This window comes from Danio rerio, chromosome 5 (genome assembly GCF_052040795.2).
Source record: "Danio rerio strain M-AB ecotype USA chromosome 5, GRCz13ab, whole genome shotgun sequence".
Taxonomy (NCBI): Eukaryota; Metazoa; Chordata; class Actinopteri; order Cypriniformes; family Danionidae; genus Danio; species Danio rerio.
In genome coordinates this window covers 8777591-8801500 of record NC_141025.1, presented here as the reverse complement: position 1 = coordinate 8801500, position 23910 = coordinate 8777591, and the positions used below count along the sequence as shown (strand labels likewise).

At 36.9% G+C, this 23910-nt stretch overlaps 1 protein-coding gene across 4 annotated transcripts in view; it reads left to right on the top strand.

Annotated features, from left to right (window-relative positions):
• The window catches only part of nipbla (NIPBL cohesin loading factor a), a 91131-nt gene extending 67429 nt beyond the window's left edge, over nt 1–23702 (top strand). Inside the window, exons 37-45 of one of the 4 annotated variants that reach the window (XM_087252813.1) lie at nt 1657–1830; nt 3015–3205; nt 6625–6732; nt 9090–9290; nt 9376–9522; nt 13371–13786; nt 17206–17380; nt 20578–20763; nt 22569–23702. In XM_087252813.1, the coding sequence (XP_087108939.1) occupies nt 1657–1830; nt 3015–3205; nt 6625–6732; nt 9090–9290; nt 9376–9522; nt 13371–13786; nt 17206–17380; nt 20578–20763; nt 22569–22937 (1967 nt within the window). In that variant the 3' untranslated portion in view covers nt 22938–23702. 4 annotated transcript variants of the gene reach the window in all.
• Nucleotides 23703–23910: the final 208 nt, after the last annotated feature.

Below are 23910 nucleotides of genomic sequence, written 5' to 3'. Positions count from 1 at the left end.
ATCCACACGTGAGTCCAGTTGCGCTCTCATAGTAGGAAAATGAAAACAAAACCTTCGTTGCAGCACATTATAAAAGCAACACTGACGACCCGTATCTCCAAACAATTCTTATTCTTTTCTCACTTCTTTTGGCAACACAACGTGTCATCTCTCTGCCGTCTGAACACTGTTTCAGGTACAAACAGTCTTCAAAGCTATCATGCATATTAATGAAGTTGCACCTCATACACAATAGAGTGCGCTGATTGGTTTGAACCAAGTCTTACTCATTAATGAATGCAGCACACTCAGAGACGTAATAAGGCACTCCCAGGTACAGACGTCCAGTCTGCACGATGGAATACATGCTAAGATCTCATGGCTGTGACGTAGCTTCAAAAATTACTTTCAAACCAGAAGTACGAATTTGCTTGAAATAACGCAAAAACAACCAATTTTCACTTTTTAGTGAGAGATATGTGTGTCCTAATAGTGTTTATAGCAGTGTGGAACACATATTTGACTGTCAACAGCTCAAAAAATGTATTTTGGTGTTTCGTGACCCTTTATAATATTTTATATTTCTTGTTTAAATTAGTATTTTTAAAATTAATTATTAATGTGCCTTTTGTAATTTTTATTCATTTAATATTTCTATAAAGCTTTTTAAATATTAGTATTTTAACTTTTTTAATTAACTAAAATAATCTCTTTTTCATCAGTTATTTGCTTTTTTAAGTTAACAGTAATACACTTATAACGTAGAACTGGGTGTTGCTTGCTTTTTTAGGATCACAGTTGCCTATTTTCTCAGCTTTTTATTGCAGAACATAATCTCTGTCAGATAATTGTCATATACTGCATCATAGCAAAAGTTTTTTAAAGTATATTTTCTTTTTTAAATAATTCTAAAATCCGTACAAAGAAAAACAGATTGTACAAACATGTTAAATGTTAATAATATTTTTTTACATTTATATAGCACATTTCTGGACACTCAAAGTGCTTAACTTATTTATAGCAAACCCAACAATAAAACATGTCTTTTTTTTTTTTTTTTTTTCAGTCGGCGGTTATTTTGATACATCAGCACATACAAATACAGTGTCAGTCATACAATGGGGAAGAAAAAAAAAAATAAAAGGGGGAGATATACACCCAAGTAAGCATGGTAGTAAAGTTAAGCTAGGAGCAAAAAATAAATAAATAAATAAAAAAATAAAAAAAATCTCTCTATATATATATATATATATATATATATATATATATATATATATATATATATATATATATATATATATATATATATACACACCATAGAGTAGAAAATCAGGAGAGATTATTGATGTAATGCCAAAAAGGTGTCCATAGCTGCCAAAAGTCATCTGACTTTTGATGTATATCATAAGTGAGTTTCTCAAGTGGAAATAACGCACATACTTGAGACAACCACATTTTTAAGGAAGGTTCCTGAGGAGATGACCACAATAAAAGCATTCATTTCTTTGCCAGATAAACCAAAATTAAAAACAGGTGTTTGGTGTGGGGGTCCAACTCATTCTCTACTCCATCATACAACAAATAAAGTTTTAGAGAAACTTGAGTTTTATCTGAAAGAGTAAACATGTTCACTTTTAACCTTTAAATCAATCCTCTTTCCTTTTCCTCCTTCTGCAGGCTTCCTATTCATCATGCACCCGAGTCAGATGTTCGTTCCTGAGGTGAAGACCCTGTATAACGGGCTTCTCTCTGATAAACGGAGCTCCATCACACTGAAGATCCAGGTGTTGAAGAACCTTCAGATGTACCTTCAGGAAGAGGATACTCGCATGCAGGAAGCAGACAGAGAATGTGAGTGTCCACACCATTGTGATCGTTCATTGGGCAGAGCAGTAGCTTATCATTTTAACATTTCCTGTATTCGAGTTTCTCCAATCTTAGAATTCAACACTAAATCAAGCAAATGCTAGAAAGATCAGAGGAGCTGTTTTTGCTTCTCTATTTGTGGCAAATGTGACAGGATATTTACACCAAATGGGTAAATATGCTGCTGTATGGAGATCCATTATAGCTAAGTTACTGTACAAAGTTAACCTGATTTAACGTTCAAAAACCGGGACAGTTTTTGTTTGATTGAAGCGTCAATAATTATCTGTGGGCAGGAAAAACTACACTGCTACGTTCCTGTTTTAACATCAGGACATTTGAAAAAAGTGTTTATATCACTCCAATATGAGTGTGGACACTTTATACCTGCATTTCTGCCCAAATACCTCCCAAAAGTTGATTTTGCATGATAGGTGCCACTTGAGTCCATTGGTCCTTTCGTCTTTAAGTCCAATGGTTCTTTAAATCCAATGGTTCTTGAAAAAAAAAAAAAAAATACAGTGATTCCCGAGGCCTCTAGAGATTGTGTAGTGCCATTGATGTAATCCAAGACCTGTGAAGAGATGATGCCAAGGTATCCAAAATCCTAGACCAGTCAGTATCCGGAGATGCTGTGGTGGTCATGGAGGAGCGGAGAGCATATGAGACCCCAGTGACAGACAAGTCTTTGCATTGATACTTTGGGCCAGCCTGAACACCCGCCGGTGACCTACTCGCACCTGCAGCTTCTTGTCCAGCGTTCTCCAGCCTCCGGCACTAGACTGCCGCTCTGCACAAGAAGTTTGGCCAGAAGAGAAATGGTCATGCCCAACTGAGCCTGGTTTCTCTGTAGTTTTTTTTTTCCCTTCGCTTTGAAGTTTGTTCCTAGCCACTGGCTTGCTTGGTTTGGCACTTGTGGAGCTGCACATAGATGGATTTGCTCTTCAGTGTTCGAACTTTCAGCAGTGAAAATTAAACTAATCTGAACTTCATCTCTGAAAAGTGGACTGATACAGTTTCAATCTACTAGAACTTCTATCTTAAGCTGCTTCGACACAATCTACATTGTAAAAGCGCTATAAAAATAAACATGAATTGAATTGATTTCACTTACTGTGACTATGACTGAATTCCACTCTTAAATAAGGCTTGTGTTTGTATACTTTCAGGGCAGAAACTGTCGAAGCAGGAGGACCTGAAAGAGATGGGTGACATCTCCTCTGGTATGAGCAGCTCCATCATGCAGCTTTATTTGAAGCAGGTGCTGGAGTCGTTTTTCCATGCACAGTCCAGTGTACGACACTTTGCCCTCAATGTCATCGCTCTGACACTCAGCCAGGGACTCATACACCCTGTACAGGTAATCACATAATCCTTCAACAACACTTTTTAACTAGAAAACAAGCATCTCTATACCCGCACTGAATCATAAGCTTTTGCATACATATACATGTTTTGTGGTGTTTGGCTTAGCCCTGATGCAATCGCAACCCACTGATTTTTTTTTGGATATGGACATATCAATATAAAGCATGGGTGAATATAAAGTAAATAATAGAGGTGTGAACCTATACTGGTCTCACTATTCAGTTCGGTTACGATTATAATGCTATCGATTCGGTTCAATTCGATATCTCGGTGCATTGACTATGCTTTCCATACACAGTGTTATATTTTGGGGGGAGGCTATAACAAGCTGTCTGTATAAACACACAGACACACACAGCACCACACTCTTTCATTCAAACACATATACACAAACATAGACAGCAGTAAACAAACACACACACACACACTTAAGCCCTCGCAATATGTGTTTAGCCGGGAGAGCTCGCGATGAGCGGAGCAAAAAAAACGAAAAAAGGAAGCACTTTTCTGACGGTCCCTTACTGAGAGCTCCTCTCTGCGCGAGCTCTCTCAGCTAAACGCATATTGCAAGGGCTTAAAGGGACCAGTGCTCGTAATGTCGGGCAAATAAAAAGAAGAAAAAGACAGCTGTGAAACATGACCAGCTTTGTCTTTTTGTAGGAAACACACTTTAGATCTTTTTAGGGTGAGAGGTTTTTGAATTATTGCCGCTATAACTGAATGTGTCAGGAATATCGAAAACAAAACCAACTTAACCGTGATCATTTCTGGTGCCTCCTGGATGTACAGTGTTTGCCTACACAGCCTATGCCATGGGCTGGCCCTGAGTTGGCTGCTGATTATTGTAAATACCGGCGCTCACCTCTATCACAACAGATCGCGTAGGAGATAAATGACGTCAGTCCATAATAAACGGTTATGATTATTACTGAACCAATACCGAATTGTACGCGTCTGCATCGCAGTGCACTGAAAAAACAATTAATTTTGACAACCCTAGTAAATAAAATGTAATGCTTAAAACATCCGCTATTAAAAAGTTTGCAGTCTGGATATTTTTTTTAAATTACGTATATTTTTGAAAAAACTTTATGCTTGCCAATGCTGCATTTTTTTTGATCACAAATACAATTTAAAGAGAAATGTTGTGAAATATTATTACTATTTTGAAATTACTGTTTCCAATATTCATCTGTTCTTAAAAACTAAAATCAGTGTGTTGGACAGTCTAGATCAGGGGTGCTCAATCCTGTTCCTGTAGATCTACCTTCCTGCAAAGTTCAGATCCAATCCTGATCAAACACACCTGAGCCATTTAATTAGAACCTGAACAGCACTTGATAATTACAGGCAGGTGTGTTTGATATGGGTTGCAACTGAAATCTGCAGGAAGGTAGATCTCTAGGAACAGGATTGGTCACCCCTGGTCTAGATTGACTAAAGAACATAGTGGTGTCACGATACTGGAATTTGGTACCAATCAGTACTGAATTTTTAAAAAACGTAAATTTCCCAGGCATTGAGACGCTCCAGTGTCCTTATTTCTGTATTTACACACAGTAAACAATGGTGTTTAGTGCACTGATGACCTTCATGGTCAATCGCAGTCACTTCTGTTGAGCACGTCAACACAAAGGCAAATTAGCGCTGTTCAAAAACGCACTCAACAGCGATCAAATATTAGCGGGAAAGGAACGTTTTAAAAATTTCAGTATCGATTGGTACCGGATTCCAGTATCGCAACACAGGGCTCGAAATTAACCTTTTTTCTTAGTAGCACTGGTGCTCCTAACTTTAAGAATGTAGTCGCAACAGCCAAAATTTAGTCGCACCTACCAAGAATTGTGTGCACCTTTACTACAAGTTTTATATTAACAGATTCATTGCATTTGAAATCAACACTAATCAAAACTAACAAAAAAAAAACATGGACCCACCGGCCCGCACTTTTTGACATAAATACGATGAACTGAGTTAATAATAAGTGTGTATGGGATGAAGCATTAAATAGAACTTCTCGCACTTAAAATGTGTAGATTCTCTGGCAAACACTGTTTTATCATAAAAGTTGTTTGAATTTTTTTTTTCTTGATTCAGCCCATAAGGAGACACAAATGTAATTCGCTTTCCATTTATTACAAAAACAGCACTGCAAGACACTTTTGGTTTCAACAAACAGAACTTGGAACCTGTAATTTTATTAAAAATAAAATGAAGAAATAATCAGCTGAATAACAATAAATGAAAATTTTCAGTACAGTGAAAAATTGACTGTTACTACTACTGTTGCCGATAAAGCTAAATGTAGAAATCTAACATTATAATTTTTACAACCCATATTTATTTTTAGTCTCATTTTTAATCAATGATTCAGTTATTCACTCATAAAACGTCATGTTTGATTGGATCATTTTTGAAGAATTATTCAGTGGCATATTTTTGATGGCTGGTTGTCACCACCTTTTGTTTAAATAATGTAGTTGCTGCCTACAACTTTCATTTTTTAATTTCGCTACATGTCTATGACGGTTAGTCGTAGTCATGAGTGGTTTTATCTAAACTCTAAACTGTTCTCCCAGTACTTCTGTGTTATTTGACTATTTGTAATTTCATGACTATCTCAAAAGACAAAAGACTGAATCTCTTTCTTGATTTTTGCATTTTTCAAACACAGATTTGAAGGTAACGATTCGAAGGATTAATAAACATATGCAAATCACCATCATTTATAATTTATGTTGCGTGGGTGTTGAGATCCTGATCTTTTAATGATTAATCGTGCAGCTTGCACTGAATGCATTAATGCAGACTAAACAAGCAATGACAGTAGACGCCTTTAATCTAAGAAACCCACCACATCCCGAATAACCCACCACGACTTTTTTTCGTCAACAGGAAAGCCTAAATGCTTTCATACATGTGCCTTTATTGATATGAGAGGCGATTTTTCTCTGTGATTGTTACAAATTTAGGATTAATCTACAAGGTAAAAAAAATGTATTAATCCGCAGGTCATGTGTGTTCTGAACCGTGCGCTGTGATCTGTACCGTTACAGCCCAATTTTTTAGCATTCTTTATTGACTGGAACAGATATTTTTATGGTAAAACTTGAATCAAACCATTCTACTTTTGATAAACTTGCTTCATTTCTGAAACATAGAATTTTTTTTTTTAATGGTAGTATTAATATTATTTTATAAAAACATCTTACTAATTTGGTCATACTTTGAGGCATGATCAAGATTGCTCTTTGTATCACAGTTTAATTTATTTAAATCCATTCCTAATTTTCCATCACAATCAACAAAAAAGGGGAAAGTCTGGGTTTAGTCCAGCTCATCACTGTCACAGCATTGGCATTGGCAGCAGAACTTGCACACTAACACAGACTCGTCACTTTTCCTTCACAGTGTGTGCCATATCTGATCGCGATGGGCACAGACGCAGAGCCCACCATGAGGAACAAAGCAGACCAGCAGCTGGTGGAGATTGATAAGAAGTACACTGGATTCATCCATGTGAGCATCAATCCACACACCTTGGCATACGTTTCATCATTTGCATGCATGAAATTATAATTTAGTTCATTCAGGTTCACTATTCCTTTTGATCAAATGCATTAAAAATGAGCTTTTCCATGGTACAATCTTACGCTAGGAAACAAAGCTAGATGCCTTAATAGCAAGCTAGAAAGATCTGGTTTATGGATGCATGTGCTTTTATACAAACGTTTAACATTTCAAAAGTTTTTGGAAGCAATTGCAATATTTTAGACAGCATTTTTTAAAAATATTATATTTAATATTCTTTATTCTTTGGTATTTGTTGAAATATTTTGCATATTTGTTTAAGATTTTTTTATTTAAATTTGATAATACTTGAGGGTGTGTTCATAAGACTGTCATGAAGCTTTTATCATGAATGATAAGATGATAATTCATGAATGTAAATGAGATTTTATGCATGCATATAACAGCTGTCATTAAGTGTGTCATTCACTCAGTTGTGTCATTTTAAATCCAAATATGACATTGTTTGTTATAACAACTTGACATAAATACGTCACCACCAGTCTTCATCTTTGTCATGACAACATTACCAAGACTTGTCTTAAATCTGTCATAAACATGATTATATTTGTGTCGTGAATAATTTCCTGATCCTGTTTTCAGTGGAACAAACTGTGTTTGACATTAAAATCATAGCTGTCAACCCTCCAGTTTTTCCCGGGATTCTTCAGTATTTTACAGTTCTATCCTGCTATCATGCCGTAAAGGAAAGTCCAAAAAACCAATCCTCAAAAAAACAGAAAAAAAAACATATGATGTGAAAAAACAGCCTATGCTGGTTTTTAAATGGAATTCAGTCAGTTTTTTCGTTTTATAATCTAAAATAGTCATTTTAGTGAAAAATGTCTAGACATTCAATTTTTTTAGTTTACACTGTTTTTCTATGCTGTTGGAAACACTGCAAGTGTGTGAAGATGCTCTGTTGTTGTTCTGTTAATGTTTGCGTGTTAAATCAGTATTTGAAAATGCAACACTTAATGTGTCAGACACAAAATATATAAATGTTTTTATATTAAATAATGATTAGATATTAATCTGACCAGTTAACGGTTAATATTCGGTTAAGGAGTAGCGGTTGTTGGTTGGCAAAATTAACCGAAATGAGCATCCCTAAAGTCAACTAATTGTATTAAAGTTCTTTGAATGTGACTTTAAATTGTTGTTTAAAAAGGTCAACATATAAGTACAACAAATAAGTAATATGTTAAGTACAGGAACGACTTTCATGGAGCTAAAGGTAAAAAAAAAAAAATGTCGCTGTTACACAATTCGTGAGACTTTTATATTGGCTTCATGACAATAATCTTTATGACAAATGTATGCAACATAGGCTAATTCTGAAAACGTCCTATATACATTTCTGGAGATCGCAAATTATGTAGCCAGAGGAACGTATGGCATATTTTTAAAACCAACGCTACAGGCTGACCACTTACCTTTTTATGCATGGCTTTCCCGCTGTTACCAGTTTGTCCAATAGCTCACAATGTACGTCAGCGGACTTGAGGCACAGAGAGGAGTTGACCACGACGAAGGGGTTCAAGTCTGGTGAAGAACGGTTCCAAAAAAATGCCACTTAGTCCAAAAAATACAATAAACAAGTAAATAACAGGGTGAGAATGTGGTAAAAATCAAGTGAGGACTTTTGTTTTGTTATGGATTGCTTTTTAAAACTGTTTAGGGAAGGAGGAGGGTGGGTCAGTTGAATGGTTAATCAACAGCAACCTCTAGTGGATTTTCATGAGAAGAGCAGGCACGAACAGTCGCAAGAAATTTTGATCTGAAAAAGAGTACACGGCAGCCTCTGGTGGATTTGCGAAAACAAAAATGACAAAAAAAGGTAACTCCTGGGCTGTGTTTGGCGCTCTCCAGGAATGTATATAGGGGTACGGTTTTAGAATGAGCCTGTGTTAGATTTATGGCAAGTTTAGCTTTTTGGGTATTGTGAAGTTGTCACTACAAAGACCAAAACAGGTTGTGATGTATTTGTCAAGTTGTTATAAGCAATATCACCTTTGGATTTAAAATGTGAGCGAATGACACTTAATGACAGTTGTTAAAAGCATGCATAAAATCTCATGTGTCATGTCAGGTTTAATGAACACCCCTTCAAGTAATGTCTTACCTATTATCTTTAAGACTGCCGCTCAAAAAAACTTAATGAAATTAAATACAGATAATAATCTTATATTCAATACAGATAATAGTCTTTTATTCACTATAACTAGCTTATTATAATTGCACTGTGGATTATTGTTCCATGAATTCACTGTTTTCGTTACATAATTACCCAAATTCCCCTACAGATGAAAGCTGTAGCAGGGATGAAGATGTCGTACCAGGTGCAGCAGGCCGTCTTTGGATCAGCCGGGTCTGTGATCCGAGGTTTCCGTCAGGATGAGTCTAATTCAGCTCAGTGTTCGCACCTCTACAGCATGGTCCGCGCAAACAGACAACACCGGCGAGCGTTTCTCATCTCGCTGCTCAATCTCTTCGACGACAGCTCGGTAAGCATGCTTTTGTGTGCCTGTCTGTCTATTTCTCGTTGTTGTGATGTTTAAACTGAGCTTTTGCATCTGTCTGTCCGAGCAGAAGATGGAGGTGAACATGCTGTTGTTCATCGCTGATAATCTGGCCTACTTCCCCTATCAGAGTCAGGAGGAGCCGCTGTTCATCATGCATCATATAGACATCACACTGTCTGTATCGGGGAGCAACCTGCTGCAGACCTTTAAAGAGGTAAACATGCTCAAGAGCGACTGTCTGGTCGTTAGGGTCCACATGGATTGTTTTGTGAGCGTGTTTCGGTGTAATACAGATTCATAAACAAGTTCTATTTGAAGCATATGGCAAACTCTTGAGTGTCCGTGATAGAAAGCACTATTGCTCATTTAAAGGGGTAGTTCACACAAAAATTAACATTTATTTGCTGTTTAATCCCCCATTTAAGTGTTTACAAGCTTTTATGAATTTCTTTATACCGTTAAACACTATTGAAGTTATTTTTGATAATGCTGAAAACCTGTAACCATTGACTTCTTTGGTAGGAAAAACAAATGGAAGTCAATTGTTAGAGAATTCCAGCATTCCTCAATTTCTGCAATAGTGTTTAAAAGGAAAAAGAAAGTCAAACAGGTTTAGAACACATAAAGGGTGAGTAAATGATGACACAGTGAACTCTCTTCATTTAAGGCCTACTTCAATTAAAGCTATTTTCCATCTTCATATTTTTATGCTCATTGTGCAATATTACATAAAGAAAGCTTAAAGGGTTAGTTCACTCCAAAATGGTAATCACAGTTTGCTCACCCTTAAGTTGTTATAAACCTTTATTAACTTCTTTATTATGTTGAACACTAAAAAGGTATTCTGAAGAAAGCTGAAACTTGTAATCATTGACTTCCATAGTAGGATAAAGAAGTTTTATTTGACGTTTGGGGGGGCGAACCTTTGAGTGTCTGTGAGGCAAAACACTATTACTCCATTTAAAGGGGTAGTTCACCCAAAAATGGACATTTACTCATAATTGAACCCCCTTCAAGTGTATTTACCAGCTTTTATGAGTTTCTTTCTTCTGTTAAATGCTATTGAAAATAATTTAAAGAACGTTGAAAACCTGTGACCATTGATTTCTATGGTTAGAAAAACAAATGGAAGTCAATGGTTACAGGTTTCCAGCTTTCTTCATAATATTTTCAGTAGTGTTTAACAGAAGAAAGAATGTCGAATGGGTTTGGAATGACTAAAGGGTGAGTAAATTATGACTGAATAAATAAATCCTATGGAAGTCAATGGTTACAGGTTTTCTGCTTTCTTCAAAATGTCTTCTTTTGGGTTCAACAAAAAAGAACAGTTAGACAGAACTTTAAGTGAACTATCCCTTTAATAGAAACCCTAAGATGTGCATACATTTAGAAAAAATAAGCAAAAAAGTGATAAGACAATGCGCAAAAACTATGATTGAATTAATTAGTTTTTTTTCCTTTAAACAAGCTAAATAATTGGGGGTAAGTAAAAAAAAAATTTCAAAACAAAAACAAGATTTGCTTTCAGACTGTTACTGAAAGCAAGAGAGTGTTTTTTGTTTGTCTAAAAGAATTTATAGATGTTTGGACTAGAAACAAGACAACAACTCTAAGTTAGAAAAGTTTTTTTTTGCAGTGAACGTACAGTTGAAGTCAAAATGCCTTTTTTAGCCTTTCTGTAAAATTTTTTCTTTCTCCAATATTTCCCAAATGATAGTTACAAGAGCAAGGGTTTTTCTTCTGAAGAAAGATACCATTTTAAGTTAACTTAGGCCTGTCACAATAATCAAGATATCGCTTTATTGCACATGGACATGACCTTCATCATTTTTGATAAGGCAATATCCATCGCCTGCTCATAAGACAATTATTCTAGCAACACTTAAGCTGATTGCTCAACGTCTCTCAATATCGAAGGTGGTAGTGTTCTGATGGTTAAAAAAACTCTATAGTATGTACTATAACTGACTATAGTATATTTTCATGTAGGTGTCTGACAACTGAAAATAGATCTGGTAGCAGATAGCACAGTTACTTTTTACCTTGCACTTTTTTTGTTAACATTTATTAGTGTTTATTTTTAGGATATACTAATATTATAGGATATATTATACCATCGTTATACAATGATTTGCCTTATTAAGCCTAGTTCACACTACAGGATTTTAAACTTGATTTGAGCCAGATTTAGAAGTTAATGTGCTCGCAGACATATCGGGCTGTAATCGGGGAAAAATCTACGGTTGCTAGGCGCTCAGCAGTCTTTATGTTTGAACTACTGAAGAACACCTCAAAGAGGCTCACTGACGCGTCGCCGACACCTCGCAGACAGAAATCCAATATCTAGCATGCTGAATATTCCAGAGCAGTCGGCCGACTCGACCCCATGTGCAGTCAGATGTAGTGACGAGCTGCAGCCAATGAGAGAGCATATCAGCATGAGCTGAATGCCTGTGTGCTCAGGAGCTCAGCAGAAACATCTGTGATTGGTCAGAATGGGCATTTATGCACTCGCTTCATTCTGCGTTAACACAGACATGAGAGTAGGATTAGAATTACCATACTGCTCATTCTGACCGTTCTCATATAAAACGTCATATTGTCACAACATATTTACATTCAAAGCTTCTATTGAGATATTAAAATTAAGCTTTGAATGTCTGGCATCATATTTAATGACACCATTACCCTAAAAATATAATCTTTTTCATAATATAACCCATAAAAATGTGGATAAGAAACTAGAACACGCAAAGGTCTGAGTCTCACTTTCATTTTCACTTTCAAACAGGAGCTGTTTCACGGCACAGAATATGCTGTTTTAAAAGCATATTTTGAATCTGAAGTTAATTTGTGCAAATTATGCTTATGTTAGCAGGAAGTTTCTAGGTAAAAAAAAAAAAAGCATGCATATGTAAAGTCGCAGCAAAAAGTAGCAGACATGCATGCAGTCATGTTGACCAATATGGTAATTAAAGGCAGAAATACTCAGTTATTTACTGTTTTGTAATTTAAAAAGATAACAATGTTAGAAAGAAATACACAGATATTTAGGAAACATCAGGGTGTTGTAGATATGTGAGTTTTATATATAGATGTAGTTATGTCTATATATAGTTCAAAGAGTTATTAAAAAAAAAAAATTAAAAACTGTATCTCTCCACTTGACAATTGCAGAGAAGCAATTTAATCCACTGAAGCATCAGCTAACTGACCATGTTTTTAAATGCTCTCTTTAAAGCATGAAAAACGGTCAGTGTTTTCATCAGTACACCAGCAGCCAATAGTGTTCAGCTTTTTCTGACGGCTCCTCCCTCAACTTTTGATTGGCTGTGGTTTGGTTGACTGACTGAGCTGTTGAGGGAACGAGTTGTTGTCAGATCATGTAGTGCACAGGTGTCAAACTCAGTTCCAAAAGGGCCGCAGCTCTGCACAGTTTAGTTCCAACCCTAATTAAACACACCTGATCAAACTAATTGAGTCCTTCAGGCTTGTTTGAAACCTACAGGTAAGTGTGTTGGAGCAGGGTTGCAACTAAACTGTGCAGGGCTTCGGCCCTCCAGCAATTGAGTTTGACACCCCTGATGTAGTGTGTTACCTCCCTCTTGTGGATCATTTGAGTAGTGTCGCATAGTGTGAACACCACAGAGATTAAGACACAAAATCAAGTCATGTAGTGTGAACGGCTCCGCGATCTGCCGATGATAAATATCCTGTAGTGTGAACTAGGCTTTACCCTAACTTAAACCTTAATATAACCTAGTTAAGCCATTAAATGTCACTTTAAGCTGAATACTAGTGTCTTGAAAAAACATCAAATATTATATACTGTCATCACGGCAAAGATAAAATAATTCAGCTATTCAAAATGAGCTATTAAAACTATTATGTTTAGAAATGTGTTGAAGGAAATCTTCTCTCTGTTAAACGAAAATTGGTAAAAAACTATACAGGACGCTAACAATTCAGGAGGGCTAATAATTCTGACTTCAACTCTACATTTAATTAAAATAAATTACAAGAGGGTTATATAAAAACAATAAAGCTGTTTTTTGTACCCAGTCTCTGGTTAAGATACCAGGCAGGAAAAGCAGGAAAAGGAGACGACGGCGGAGGCGACCGCAACGCCAGCAACCACCACCACCACCACCACAACAACAGCAGCAGCAGAACGGCTCAGAGGAGGAGAGAGGAGCACAAGATGAGGAGAGAGAAAGACATAGTGGAGATGAGGAGTATGACGATGATGATTATGAGGAGGATGAGGACGGCCATCGGGTGAGGAAGCCCAAGCCCACGGAGGACATCAGACAGTCGGAGTCGGACTCAGACTCGGACCTCGACGATGTTGATGCTGTAATGGAGCGTCTTCCTGATGACTCAACATCGCTTGTGGACTTTGCCAGAGCGTCGCAGGGCATACTGTTACTGCTGGTGCTCAAACAACACCTCAAGAACCTCTACGGCTTCTCTGACGGGTAACAAACAGACTCCCATCATGCACATCAATAATCTAATCTTGTTTTTTAGGACTGCAAGGTTGTTTTCATGCTAAGACTAATGTTAAATTAAAAACCAACCGTTAAAAACTGCTAAATTTATCACCACATGACCAGTATTTTAGTCTGGTCTCATTTTCATCATGTGCTTAAGATTCATTGACAGATATATTGTCATAGTTTACGTTGACGAAAGCAACATTAGCTGCAAGTTTTTTTTTGCTCTAAGACTAATGTTAAATCATAAACTAAAATAACATAATTTTAGAATAATTAGCCTAAATAAATGTTTTTTTTACAGGTTATTTTTTACGCTAATCATAAACCTTTTTTTGAAACTGAAATAACATAATTTCATTATTTGAAAAACTAAATAAATGTAGTTTATTTCTATACTAAGACATTAAAGGTATTAAAATAGTGATATTAAAGAGATACTTCACCCAATAATTTAAATTGCCCCATTTGCTCTTTTTCATGTGGTTTTAACACAAAAGAAGATGTTTTGAAGAATGTTGGTTGGTCAAAAAAAGAAAGCATTTTTGTATAACATTTTACATAATATATAATAAGCAGAAAATAAAAACTATATAAAGTAATTATATTAATAGGGACTAAAAATCTACTATGGATGTTTAACAACAAATGGGTGATTCTTAAATTACAATTTTATTTATTAATATATTTTTTATTTCTAAGAGGTATGCACAAGAGTTAATATAAAAAGTAAAAATAATGCATATGTTTTATATATATATTTATAAAATAAATGTACACTCATTTGCCACTTTATAAGTTATACCTTACTGGTACCGGCTTGGACCTCATTTCGCCTTCAGGGGTCCGTTCTTCGTACGTGGATTACTCCGTTAGCTGGATTTGGATATTGACGATTTGACACGATCCAGGATCGTTTCGTTCTTCAAAGCTGATCCGAGAGTTGTTGTCATAGCAACAGTTCTGCTAGCTTAAACCTGATCGGAAGCAGGTTCAATTCATATAAGCAGGATTAGATCGGCTCAGTTCTAGCAAAGATAATAGAGAAAGTATGTTCTGAATTCTGATATTTTCTTACAATAGTAGTTATATCCACTTGGGAAAATGGTAAATATGTTTTAACTATATAAATAAAGTTATAGTCATTAATAAAATAAATTAAGTTATACATATTAATAAAACGTATGCAATCTGCACCCTCGAAATGAAAGTGCAAAGAGAAAACTTATTGATATAAACGTTTTAGATCGCTTTAGTACAAATTGTGTATAATAGAAAAATAGAAATGCACAATATGTGACTTTTTTTTTTTTAAAGCAATAATACATTTATGCAGTCATAAACATGTTTTGACAGTTAATATGCCGGTGATTTGATGCTTAAAAAAAAATGTTCCAGACACCTTTACCAATATGAAAATGCTTTTGTAAACAACCAGTTATTCTTTACACCGATTAAAAAAACGGCTACTATAATAAAGAAATTATTTTCTAAATGTAGAACTAAATACATTGATTTGCATTGAAATACATGATGAATACTCTTGACACATGAAAGTGTAAAGCCTGCCGCTCAGAACAAATGTGGAAGATTATTGCGTGTCATTTAACAAACGTTTTACTGCTAATTTGATGTAATTTTGCTCACATGGATAATTGAATATTAATCAGATGATGTCATTACGCTGCTGTGCCGTCAGCCAATCGTTGCATTGCTGATCATGATTTCGAGGATGGATAGATCTGTCCTTCACAACACACACAGCGATCTCAGATCAGTTCATCTAGACATTCTAATCTGATTCGCGAACTCGTTTGAAGAACCAAATTAGCGAGAGATCAGTTATCAAGATTAAAAGATCCGGGATCTGCCAAATAATCTTGGATCATTTAAGCGAGGTATGAAGAACGGACCCCAGAGCTGCCTTAATCCTTGATGGCATAAATTTAACAATGTACTTGAAATATTCCTCAGAGATTTTGCTCCATATTGACTTGATAGCATCACATAGTTGCTGCAGATTTGTCGGCTGCACATCCATGATGCGAATCTCCCGTTCCACCACATCTCAAAGTGCTCTATTGGATTGAGAACTGGGGACTGTATAGGCCATTTGAGTACAGTAAACTCATTGCCATGTTCAAGAAACCAGTCTGAGATGATTCGCACTTCATGACATGGCGTGTTATCATGCTGGAAGTAGCCATCAGAAGATGGGGAGACTGTGGTCATAAAGGGATGGTCATGGTCAGCAACAATACTTCAGTAGACTGTGGCGTTGTCATGATGCTCAATTGGTACTAATAGGCTAAAAATTTCCTAGAAAATATCCCCCACACCATTACACCACCACCACCAGCCTGAACAGTTGACACAAGACATGATGGATCCAAGCTTTCATGTTGTTGATGTCAAAATCGGAAACTACCATCTGAATGTGGCAGCAGAAATCAAGACTCATCAGACGAGGCAATGTTTCTCCAATCTTCTATTGGCCTGTGGCAATTGTAGCTTCAGTTTCCTGTTCTTAGCTGACAGGAGTGGCACCCGGTGTGGTCTTCTGCTGCTGTAGGCCATCCGCCTCAAGGTTGGACGTGTTGTGTGTTCAGAGATGCTCTTCTGCAGACCTCGGTTGTAACAAGTGGTTATTTGAGTTACTGTTGCCTTTCTATCAGCTAAAACCAGTCTGGCCATTCTCCTCTTACCTCTGGCATCAACAAGGCATTTGCACCCACAGAACTGCCACTCACTGGATATTTCCTCTTTTTCAGGCCATTCTCTGTAAACCCTAGCTATGGTTGTGCGTGAAAATCCCAGTAGTATCTGAAATACTCAAACCAGCCCATTTGGCTCCAACAACCATGCCACGTTCAAATTCACTTTTAAATCACCTTTCTTCCCCATTCTGATGCTCAGTTTGAACTGCAGCAGATCGTCTCGACCATGTCTAAATGCATTGGCTGATTAGAAGTTTGTTAATGAGCAGTTGTACCTGTAATAAAGTGGCCGCTGAGTGTATAAAAACTAAACAGAAGTGTGTTTTCAAAATACTAACAAAACATAAATAAAACAAACTAAAGCTAAACAGAAATTTTCTGGAAAATTCATCTTTAGTTAATTGTGCAAATGTTGTCTTCAGTAGACTGCAATGAGCGCCTTGATTTTGTAAAATATTTCTTTTAACATCTAATATGAGTAAACCGTCTCCATAAACCGATATTTTCTCAATTTGGAAAGAGTCTTTCAACACATCTTAACAAGTGGAAAAAAGCTTTTCTATATAGTTTTCATATTTACTTTTAAAAAATATATATATTGTGAAGCTTGGGTAACCATACCTGACAATACTCGCTTCACTTAGCATGTCTTTTAATATTTTCTTTTTCTCTCTCTCAATGCAGTAAAATTCAGAAGTACTCTCCCTCTGAGTCGGCCAAGGTGTACGATAAAGCCGTAAACAGGAAGACGTTGGCCAACTTCAACCCACAGCAGACCATCGACTTCCTCCGTCATCATGACGTTCATGGCGAGCTGACCTACGAGCTGAAGAGGAAGATCGTCAAACAGTTCCTCGACGTAAGCTTACCTGTCGTCTTTAGAAAAAAAATAATCTGCTTATTAAAGCCATTTTTGTTAGTGATAATATTTCAAGTGCTTTAGTGCTGTTGTTTTTTAGTGTTTATGATAAAGTATAAGCCGTTCATGGTATATTTAGGCCCAATTCTACCCTTTAGCCCTTTCCCTTACCTCTTCCTCCTCTTTTTGCGCGTTCAAGAGAGGTGGTAGGGCTGTCCCAATTCTCTTTAGCTTTAAGGCGTTAGGCTAAGGGGAAGGGGTATTAGTATTTTTTTGTTATTATTAAGAATTTTACAACAAACATACATCAGTTTTAACACATTCATAAACCGTGTTAGTCTTTTATTGTCATGCATTTTAAAAATAAACGTTAAAAAATAAAAACAGCTGAATTTTGCGATCTATAATCCATAATCATAACTCCTGTATAGCAGTCCCACAACATTCTGACACTCGATGACACTCGAATCCTCTGTCAGCAAAGTCTAGTGGCTGGGAAAGAGCTTTTTACATTGTCTGCTATAATGTTAATGTTGTTTTCGTGTGTGTTTACATGGATGAATAAGGCCACTGTGTAAATACACAGTATAGTTACAATCTTATTGCCACATTAGATCGTTATGATAACATAATTCAGTAATTTCCTGAAGATAAATACCAAAAAATAACACAACTGGAATAACTACGGCAGTCGCCATTGTCTGATCTCTTATGAAGCAAAAGATCGCGAACGACGTATGATGACAGGTGCAGGTGTTGTAGTGCTGTCCCATTTTTTTAGGGGTAAATTTTGAAGCCCTTCCCACTCATACTCTGTTTTAAGGGCCAAAAGAAAAGGGCAGGTGTACACAAATAGAATTGGGATTGGATCTTTGTCAGAATTACATCAAGTCCACAGGATGACTTAATAATATTAATTGTTAGTATTATTATTATTTGCCTTCATCATTGTTAGTTCTAAGTAACGACATGTGTAATTAAAGATCTTTTTTTTTTTTTTTTTTAAATCTATATAGCCCTGTACAGGGCACTAATTGAAACATTAATTGGTTAAACCATAGAGCAGGGGTCTCAAACTGCTGGCCCATGGGCCATTTACAGTCCACCCTCCTCCTCAATCTGGCTCGCAACTGATGTCAAAAATATAAGAAGATTCGCCCCACTAAAACATATATTTTTAAAGCTCTATCTTTGTTGTGCAGTCGCGTCTAAACACTTGTGGTTTTGACTTGTCACCTACTGGACATTTAAAGTACTGCATTCAGATTACTTTTACTTTAAGTTTCTCTTTGTACCTTCGATAGTAACGCACATGCAGATTATTTTTTGTTGCTGATTTAAGCATAAAATGTTTGTCCTTAAGTTCTCTATTTTTACTAAAGCTCTATTATTGCAAATATTCAAGGCTCGTTTAATTATTATCAGTCTTACACCACTTGTATTTTGTTGTAAAAACACTTCTTTATGGTTTACATATTATGCCGTTGGTGTAACAAATATGCTAATTTAGCTAATAATTGATTCAAATGGTCTCATTAAATAGATTTTCCTTATGCTTATTAAGATTTGCATAAAAACTATGTACTTTAATAAAATTGTACTGCTAGTTGAATTGAATCTTTTAAAGTAAATGTACATACTTCCCCCTCTTTGTTTTAGTTTTACAAACAGAATAATATTAAGAAGAACAATTGCCAGTAAAGTCACTAAAGTTACCCAAACTGCTTTCTGCTGTTCTTGCGCTATTGGGACCATACAATTGGTTTGGACTGGATAATAATTATCTTGCCTATTATTTGTAGTATTTTTATAGCAATTTAAACTCCCTCTTCAATATGTCCAACAAGAAACAAAAAGCTGGAGTTTTGACCGCATAAAGAATGAGTGAGTGTGTGTCTAACGCTCAGCCATACTTAAAAAAAAAAAAAACACAGATATATTTCAACAGCTGATGTGTGACACGATAAACATGCTGATTTGCATTATCGCTGGTGACAGGTAATGCTTAACATATAAACGTCATGTCTGTTGTCCTATGATGCACCAATTATGTCAGGTTTCCACTTTTTTGCTTGTGCTTGAATGTTAAAACAGCCCTCATATGAATTGTCAGCTTCTGAAATGGCCCCCGCCAATTTAAGTTTGAGACTCCTGCCATAGAGTGTTACTAGTGGTTATTACAAGACTTTTGATGTTTTATGTCAATAAAAAATAAAAGGATGAATAAATAAATTAATGGGTGGTTAAATAAATAAAATAAACAAATGAAGTGAATGAAAATGAAGTGACCATATATGGTTCCTTGCCCAAAGTTAAATAATTTTCAATAATCATTTAATAAATAACACATATATAATATTATTTATATTATTATTATCACATTATTCAATTAGGTTATGGCAGTTTTAGTTGAGAAAAAAACAGGTTAAATCTTTAAGTAAGGCAGGGCAAGTGAATTTATAAAGCACATTTCGCACACAATGGTAAATTTAAGTGTTTTACATAAACAAGAATAAAAGTAGTAGAAGCTGAAGGCCGATTCACTCTGCTTTGACTGAAATCTTTGAATGTCTAATGTACTTGATCCTAATGATCTGAGTAATCTGTTTGTATTCAGTGAGCATATCTGTAATGTATTGAGGTCCTAGGCCATTTAGTGATTTATAGACAAGTAATAATACTATAAAATCTATTCTGAATGTAACTGGGAGCCAATGTAAATACCTGAGGACAGATGGGATGTGCTCTGATTCCCTGGTTCTGGTCAGCATTCTGGCAGCAGTGTTCTGCACGAACTGTAACTGTCTAACAATTTTTTTATTTTATTTTTTTGGTGGAGGCCAGTGAGGAGTCTATTACAGTAATCCACCCTGCTGCTGATAAAAGCATGAACAAGTTCTCACGGAAAACAATCTAATTCTTGCAATGTTTTTGAGATAATAGTATGCTGATTTACTAACTGCTTTGACATGACTATTGAAACTTAGATCTGACTCCAGAGTCACACCAAGGTTCTTGACCTTTTTTTTTGTTGTTTGACCCTTAAAGCCAAGGTACGCATTCACCTTGAGAACCTCATCTCTGTTGCCAAATGCAATGACTTCAGTTTTCTCTTTGCTTAACTGAAGAAAGTTTTGGTACAGTAAAATACTTTGAAATTATTATTCAATTAATAATTTGTTATTCATTTTGATCAGTTTAAGCTGTTGATGGAGCACCTGGACCCTGATGAGGAGGATGAGGATGGAGACACGAGTGCAAACGTGAGGAATAAAGCCATCACTGCACTGCTGGGTGGGGCGGCTGCAAGTCCCCGAAACCACCACACAGGCGACTCTGAGGAGGACGACGAGAGGAGTGAAGGAGAGGAGAGGACCCCCGGGGTAAGGAAACACAAAAACAACACTGTAGTCTTAGGCTCCGTTTACACTAATACGTTTCAGTTTGAAAACTCATAAGTTTTGCTACAGTTACGCTCTCTGTCCACGCTACGCCAGGGTGTTTAAGCGCCAAAAACTGAGCTTTTTGAAAACGCTGAAGAGGCTGTTTTCATTTTAGAATGCTGCTGCTCCGTGTTAGTGTACATAGAGGGAAAACCCAGACTTCTGAAAACAGAGACATTAGCCTGATTGGGGCTTTTTCCTCAATATTAAGTAGCCTACACAGAGTTCAGTCCTGCATCCTCTCCTTGTAAGTTCAGACTTTACAAGTTTAATATGGAAAACAAACTCCCGAGGACACGTTAGGTAAATCTTCAATGGGAACAGTGTACTTTATAACATCATTCAGATCACCCTGGCTACGTTATTTCACTATCTTAACAATAAAATGAAAACCTGATATAAGGAACTGCCTATTTAGTGATCGAGTTTGCCCAGGATACGGCCTGGTCCAGGGTTATGGAGACCTTGGGATAAGGAGAAATAGTCTAACGTAAGCGTAAATGCCAGACAATGTTTTGATAAAACGAGAGCTCTTAGATTCCATTTAAAGTATCTTAAAAAGCCCCTATTATTCATTAAAAAGGGTCATATTTTGGTTTTGGGGGTCTCCAACAACAAGCTGATATGCCTGCAGGGTCAAAAAACGCTTTCATTGTTTTATAATATGCATTTATTGTTACCTAATTATCCCAGCGACTCTTATATGATTCATCAGTGATTCATTTAGCACTATGCTAATCTCCGCTGATTGACCTGATGACTTAGTCTGTTGTGATTGGTCGACTGCGTTCAGCACGAGACAGAGAGAAATGTCCACCACAGCTTATCAACAATTTTGAAGTAGTCAGAGTGCAGAGAGTATGGCTGTAAGCCCAGTGCAGGAGTGCATTAAAGCAATGCAGTTTAACACCAGCATATTGCTCTATTCTTAACCATAAGTAAAAACACTGACACACATTCATTATTGATCCACACAGCGGCAAAAGCTGAACTATTTTGAAACTTGACCGCCGCATGTGTGTAGGAACAGCTGACGGTGGCTATAGCAATGACAAACGGCAGAGGATTGTGAACTCACCAATGCATTTAAAACAAAGCGACACGCGTCACGTTTTCAACGTGGTTTTAGAAGCGATATGAGAACATGAAGAGTTTACCTGATACAGTACAAGTGATTACAAGTAACAAAAGGAGGAGAAAGGATGAGGAGAAATAGACTATACATCAATAGTCTTTCCTGATCCTTCCTTTAACAAACAGCCGATGAATTCCCTGTTGTAAGCATGTAGATGTCTGAAGCACTCGTCAGAAAAAATTATGGGAACACAGCACAAGGCTGGGGCTATAATGCTGACGCGACATGATTCAACCGGAATCCGCTACAGTGTTTCCTTTTTTTCTATTTACAGTGTTTGTGGGCAGGGCCGGGGGTTTCAGTTTCAAGCTGGGCTTGAGTTCTGTATTGACATCACGCCGACAAGGCTAAGGACACGTTACAGCGACGCTTCATTCAAACCAAAATGAGTTGACTCTTTTATAGATGAATCAATAGTTTTACACACGGTGCACTTTCAGATTTAAACATCAGCTGGATATTTCACTCCATTTAGAGCTGTGTTACACACTACATGAAAGGTCATTTTCAAAAACCCATAATAGGGGGTCTTTATTTTGTGCTTATGGGGATATTTTAAAAGCGTTTGTGTCCAAGTGTCCAATCATTTCTCATGGTTTGTTCTTCACAGGCATCTCGACGTGGGAGACGAACTGGAGACTCAGCAGACCTGCTGTCAGCGAACATGAACGAATCCGTCAGCGCGCTTGATATCATCGCCATCCACTGCCCCAAATACCGCGACCGGCCGCAGATCGCCCGCGTCATCCAGAAGAACAGCGACGGCTACAGCATCCACTGGATGGCCGGCTCATACTCCAGCACGTGGGCCGAGGCCAAAAAGCGTGACGGACGCAAGCTGGTGCCTTGGGTGGACAGCATCAAAGAGACCGACATCATCTACAAAAAAATCACGCTCACCAGTGGCAACAAGCTCAACCACAAAGTGGCGCAGACTCTACGTTCACTCTACGCTGCCAAGGACAGGAACTCCAGCTAATAATACGTAAATAAACACACGCAGGCACGCACATACCTCCCATCTCAGATCCTTTCAGCCTAATGCAACACACTCAACGTCTCTCCATGAACAGCCAAACATCTACCAGGTCAGCCAAACACACACACTCAAAAACACGAGCGGCTATTCTACACTACAGACTCCTTTTCTCTCTCTCTCTCTCTCTCTCTCTCTCTCTCTCTCTCTCTCTGATGCACTCTGGCTCTGGTGGTGACATTTTTTTGTCCTCTGCACCAGGGTGCATCGTCGTATCGCAGGAATAAAAATGTTTGGAGAAACATTGTATGGGTGCTCCTTCGCTGTTGTGCAGCAGATTTCTGGTTGTTTGATTTCTACTCCCAGTGTATCATAGTTTAACATAAAAATATTGTTTATATCTATAAAAGAAATTTAAATATATACTGAATGTTGAAAGAATTAGTTTGTTGATGTTTTTACTTTTTATTTTCTGATTTTTCTTTATTTTTTTTCTCTTGTTTTTTTTTTTTCTTCGGAATTCCTAGCGTCAAGCAGCTTTCTATATAGCTTAGCTCCTTCTTTACTGGCTGATGACGACTCTCTCTGTTTGTCCATTTTTGTACGATAGCACCGTGTGGCTGTAATTTATTGTGTATAGCATGCAGTGTCTGTGAGGAGGGCTGTGTCGAAGGAGATTTTTGCGATAACAGGTCGCCCTGCTCAGCGTAAAGGGACCCACATGCCTCTGATGGAACAAATACTGCAATAAATTTTCTACTTCTCTTATCTGTGAGACTCATCATGTCTGTTCGCACCTCTCCTTCTCTTGTCTTTTGAAAGTGCCCCGTTGTGCTTGTGTTTTTAGGATATTGCGTTTCATGTATTGTGTAAGCTTTGGAAAGATCAAATTGCACATCATTTAAAGGGATAGTTCACCAAGAAAGATTAATTAAGCATTTACTCACACACAAATGCTTCTAAACTTTGACTTATT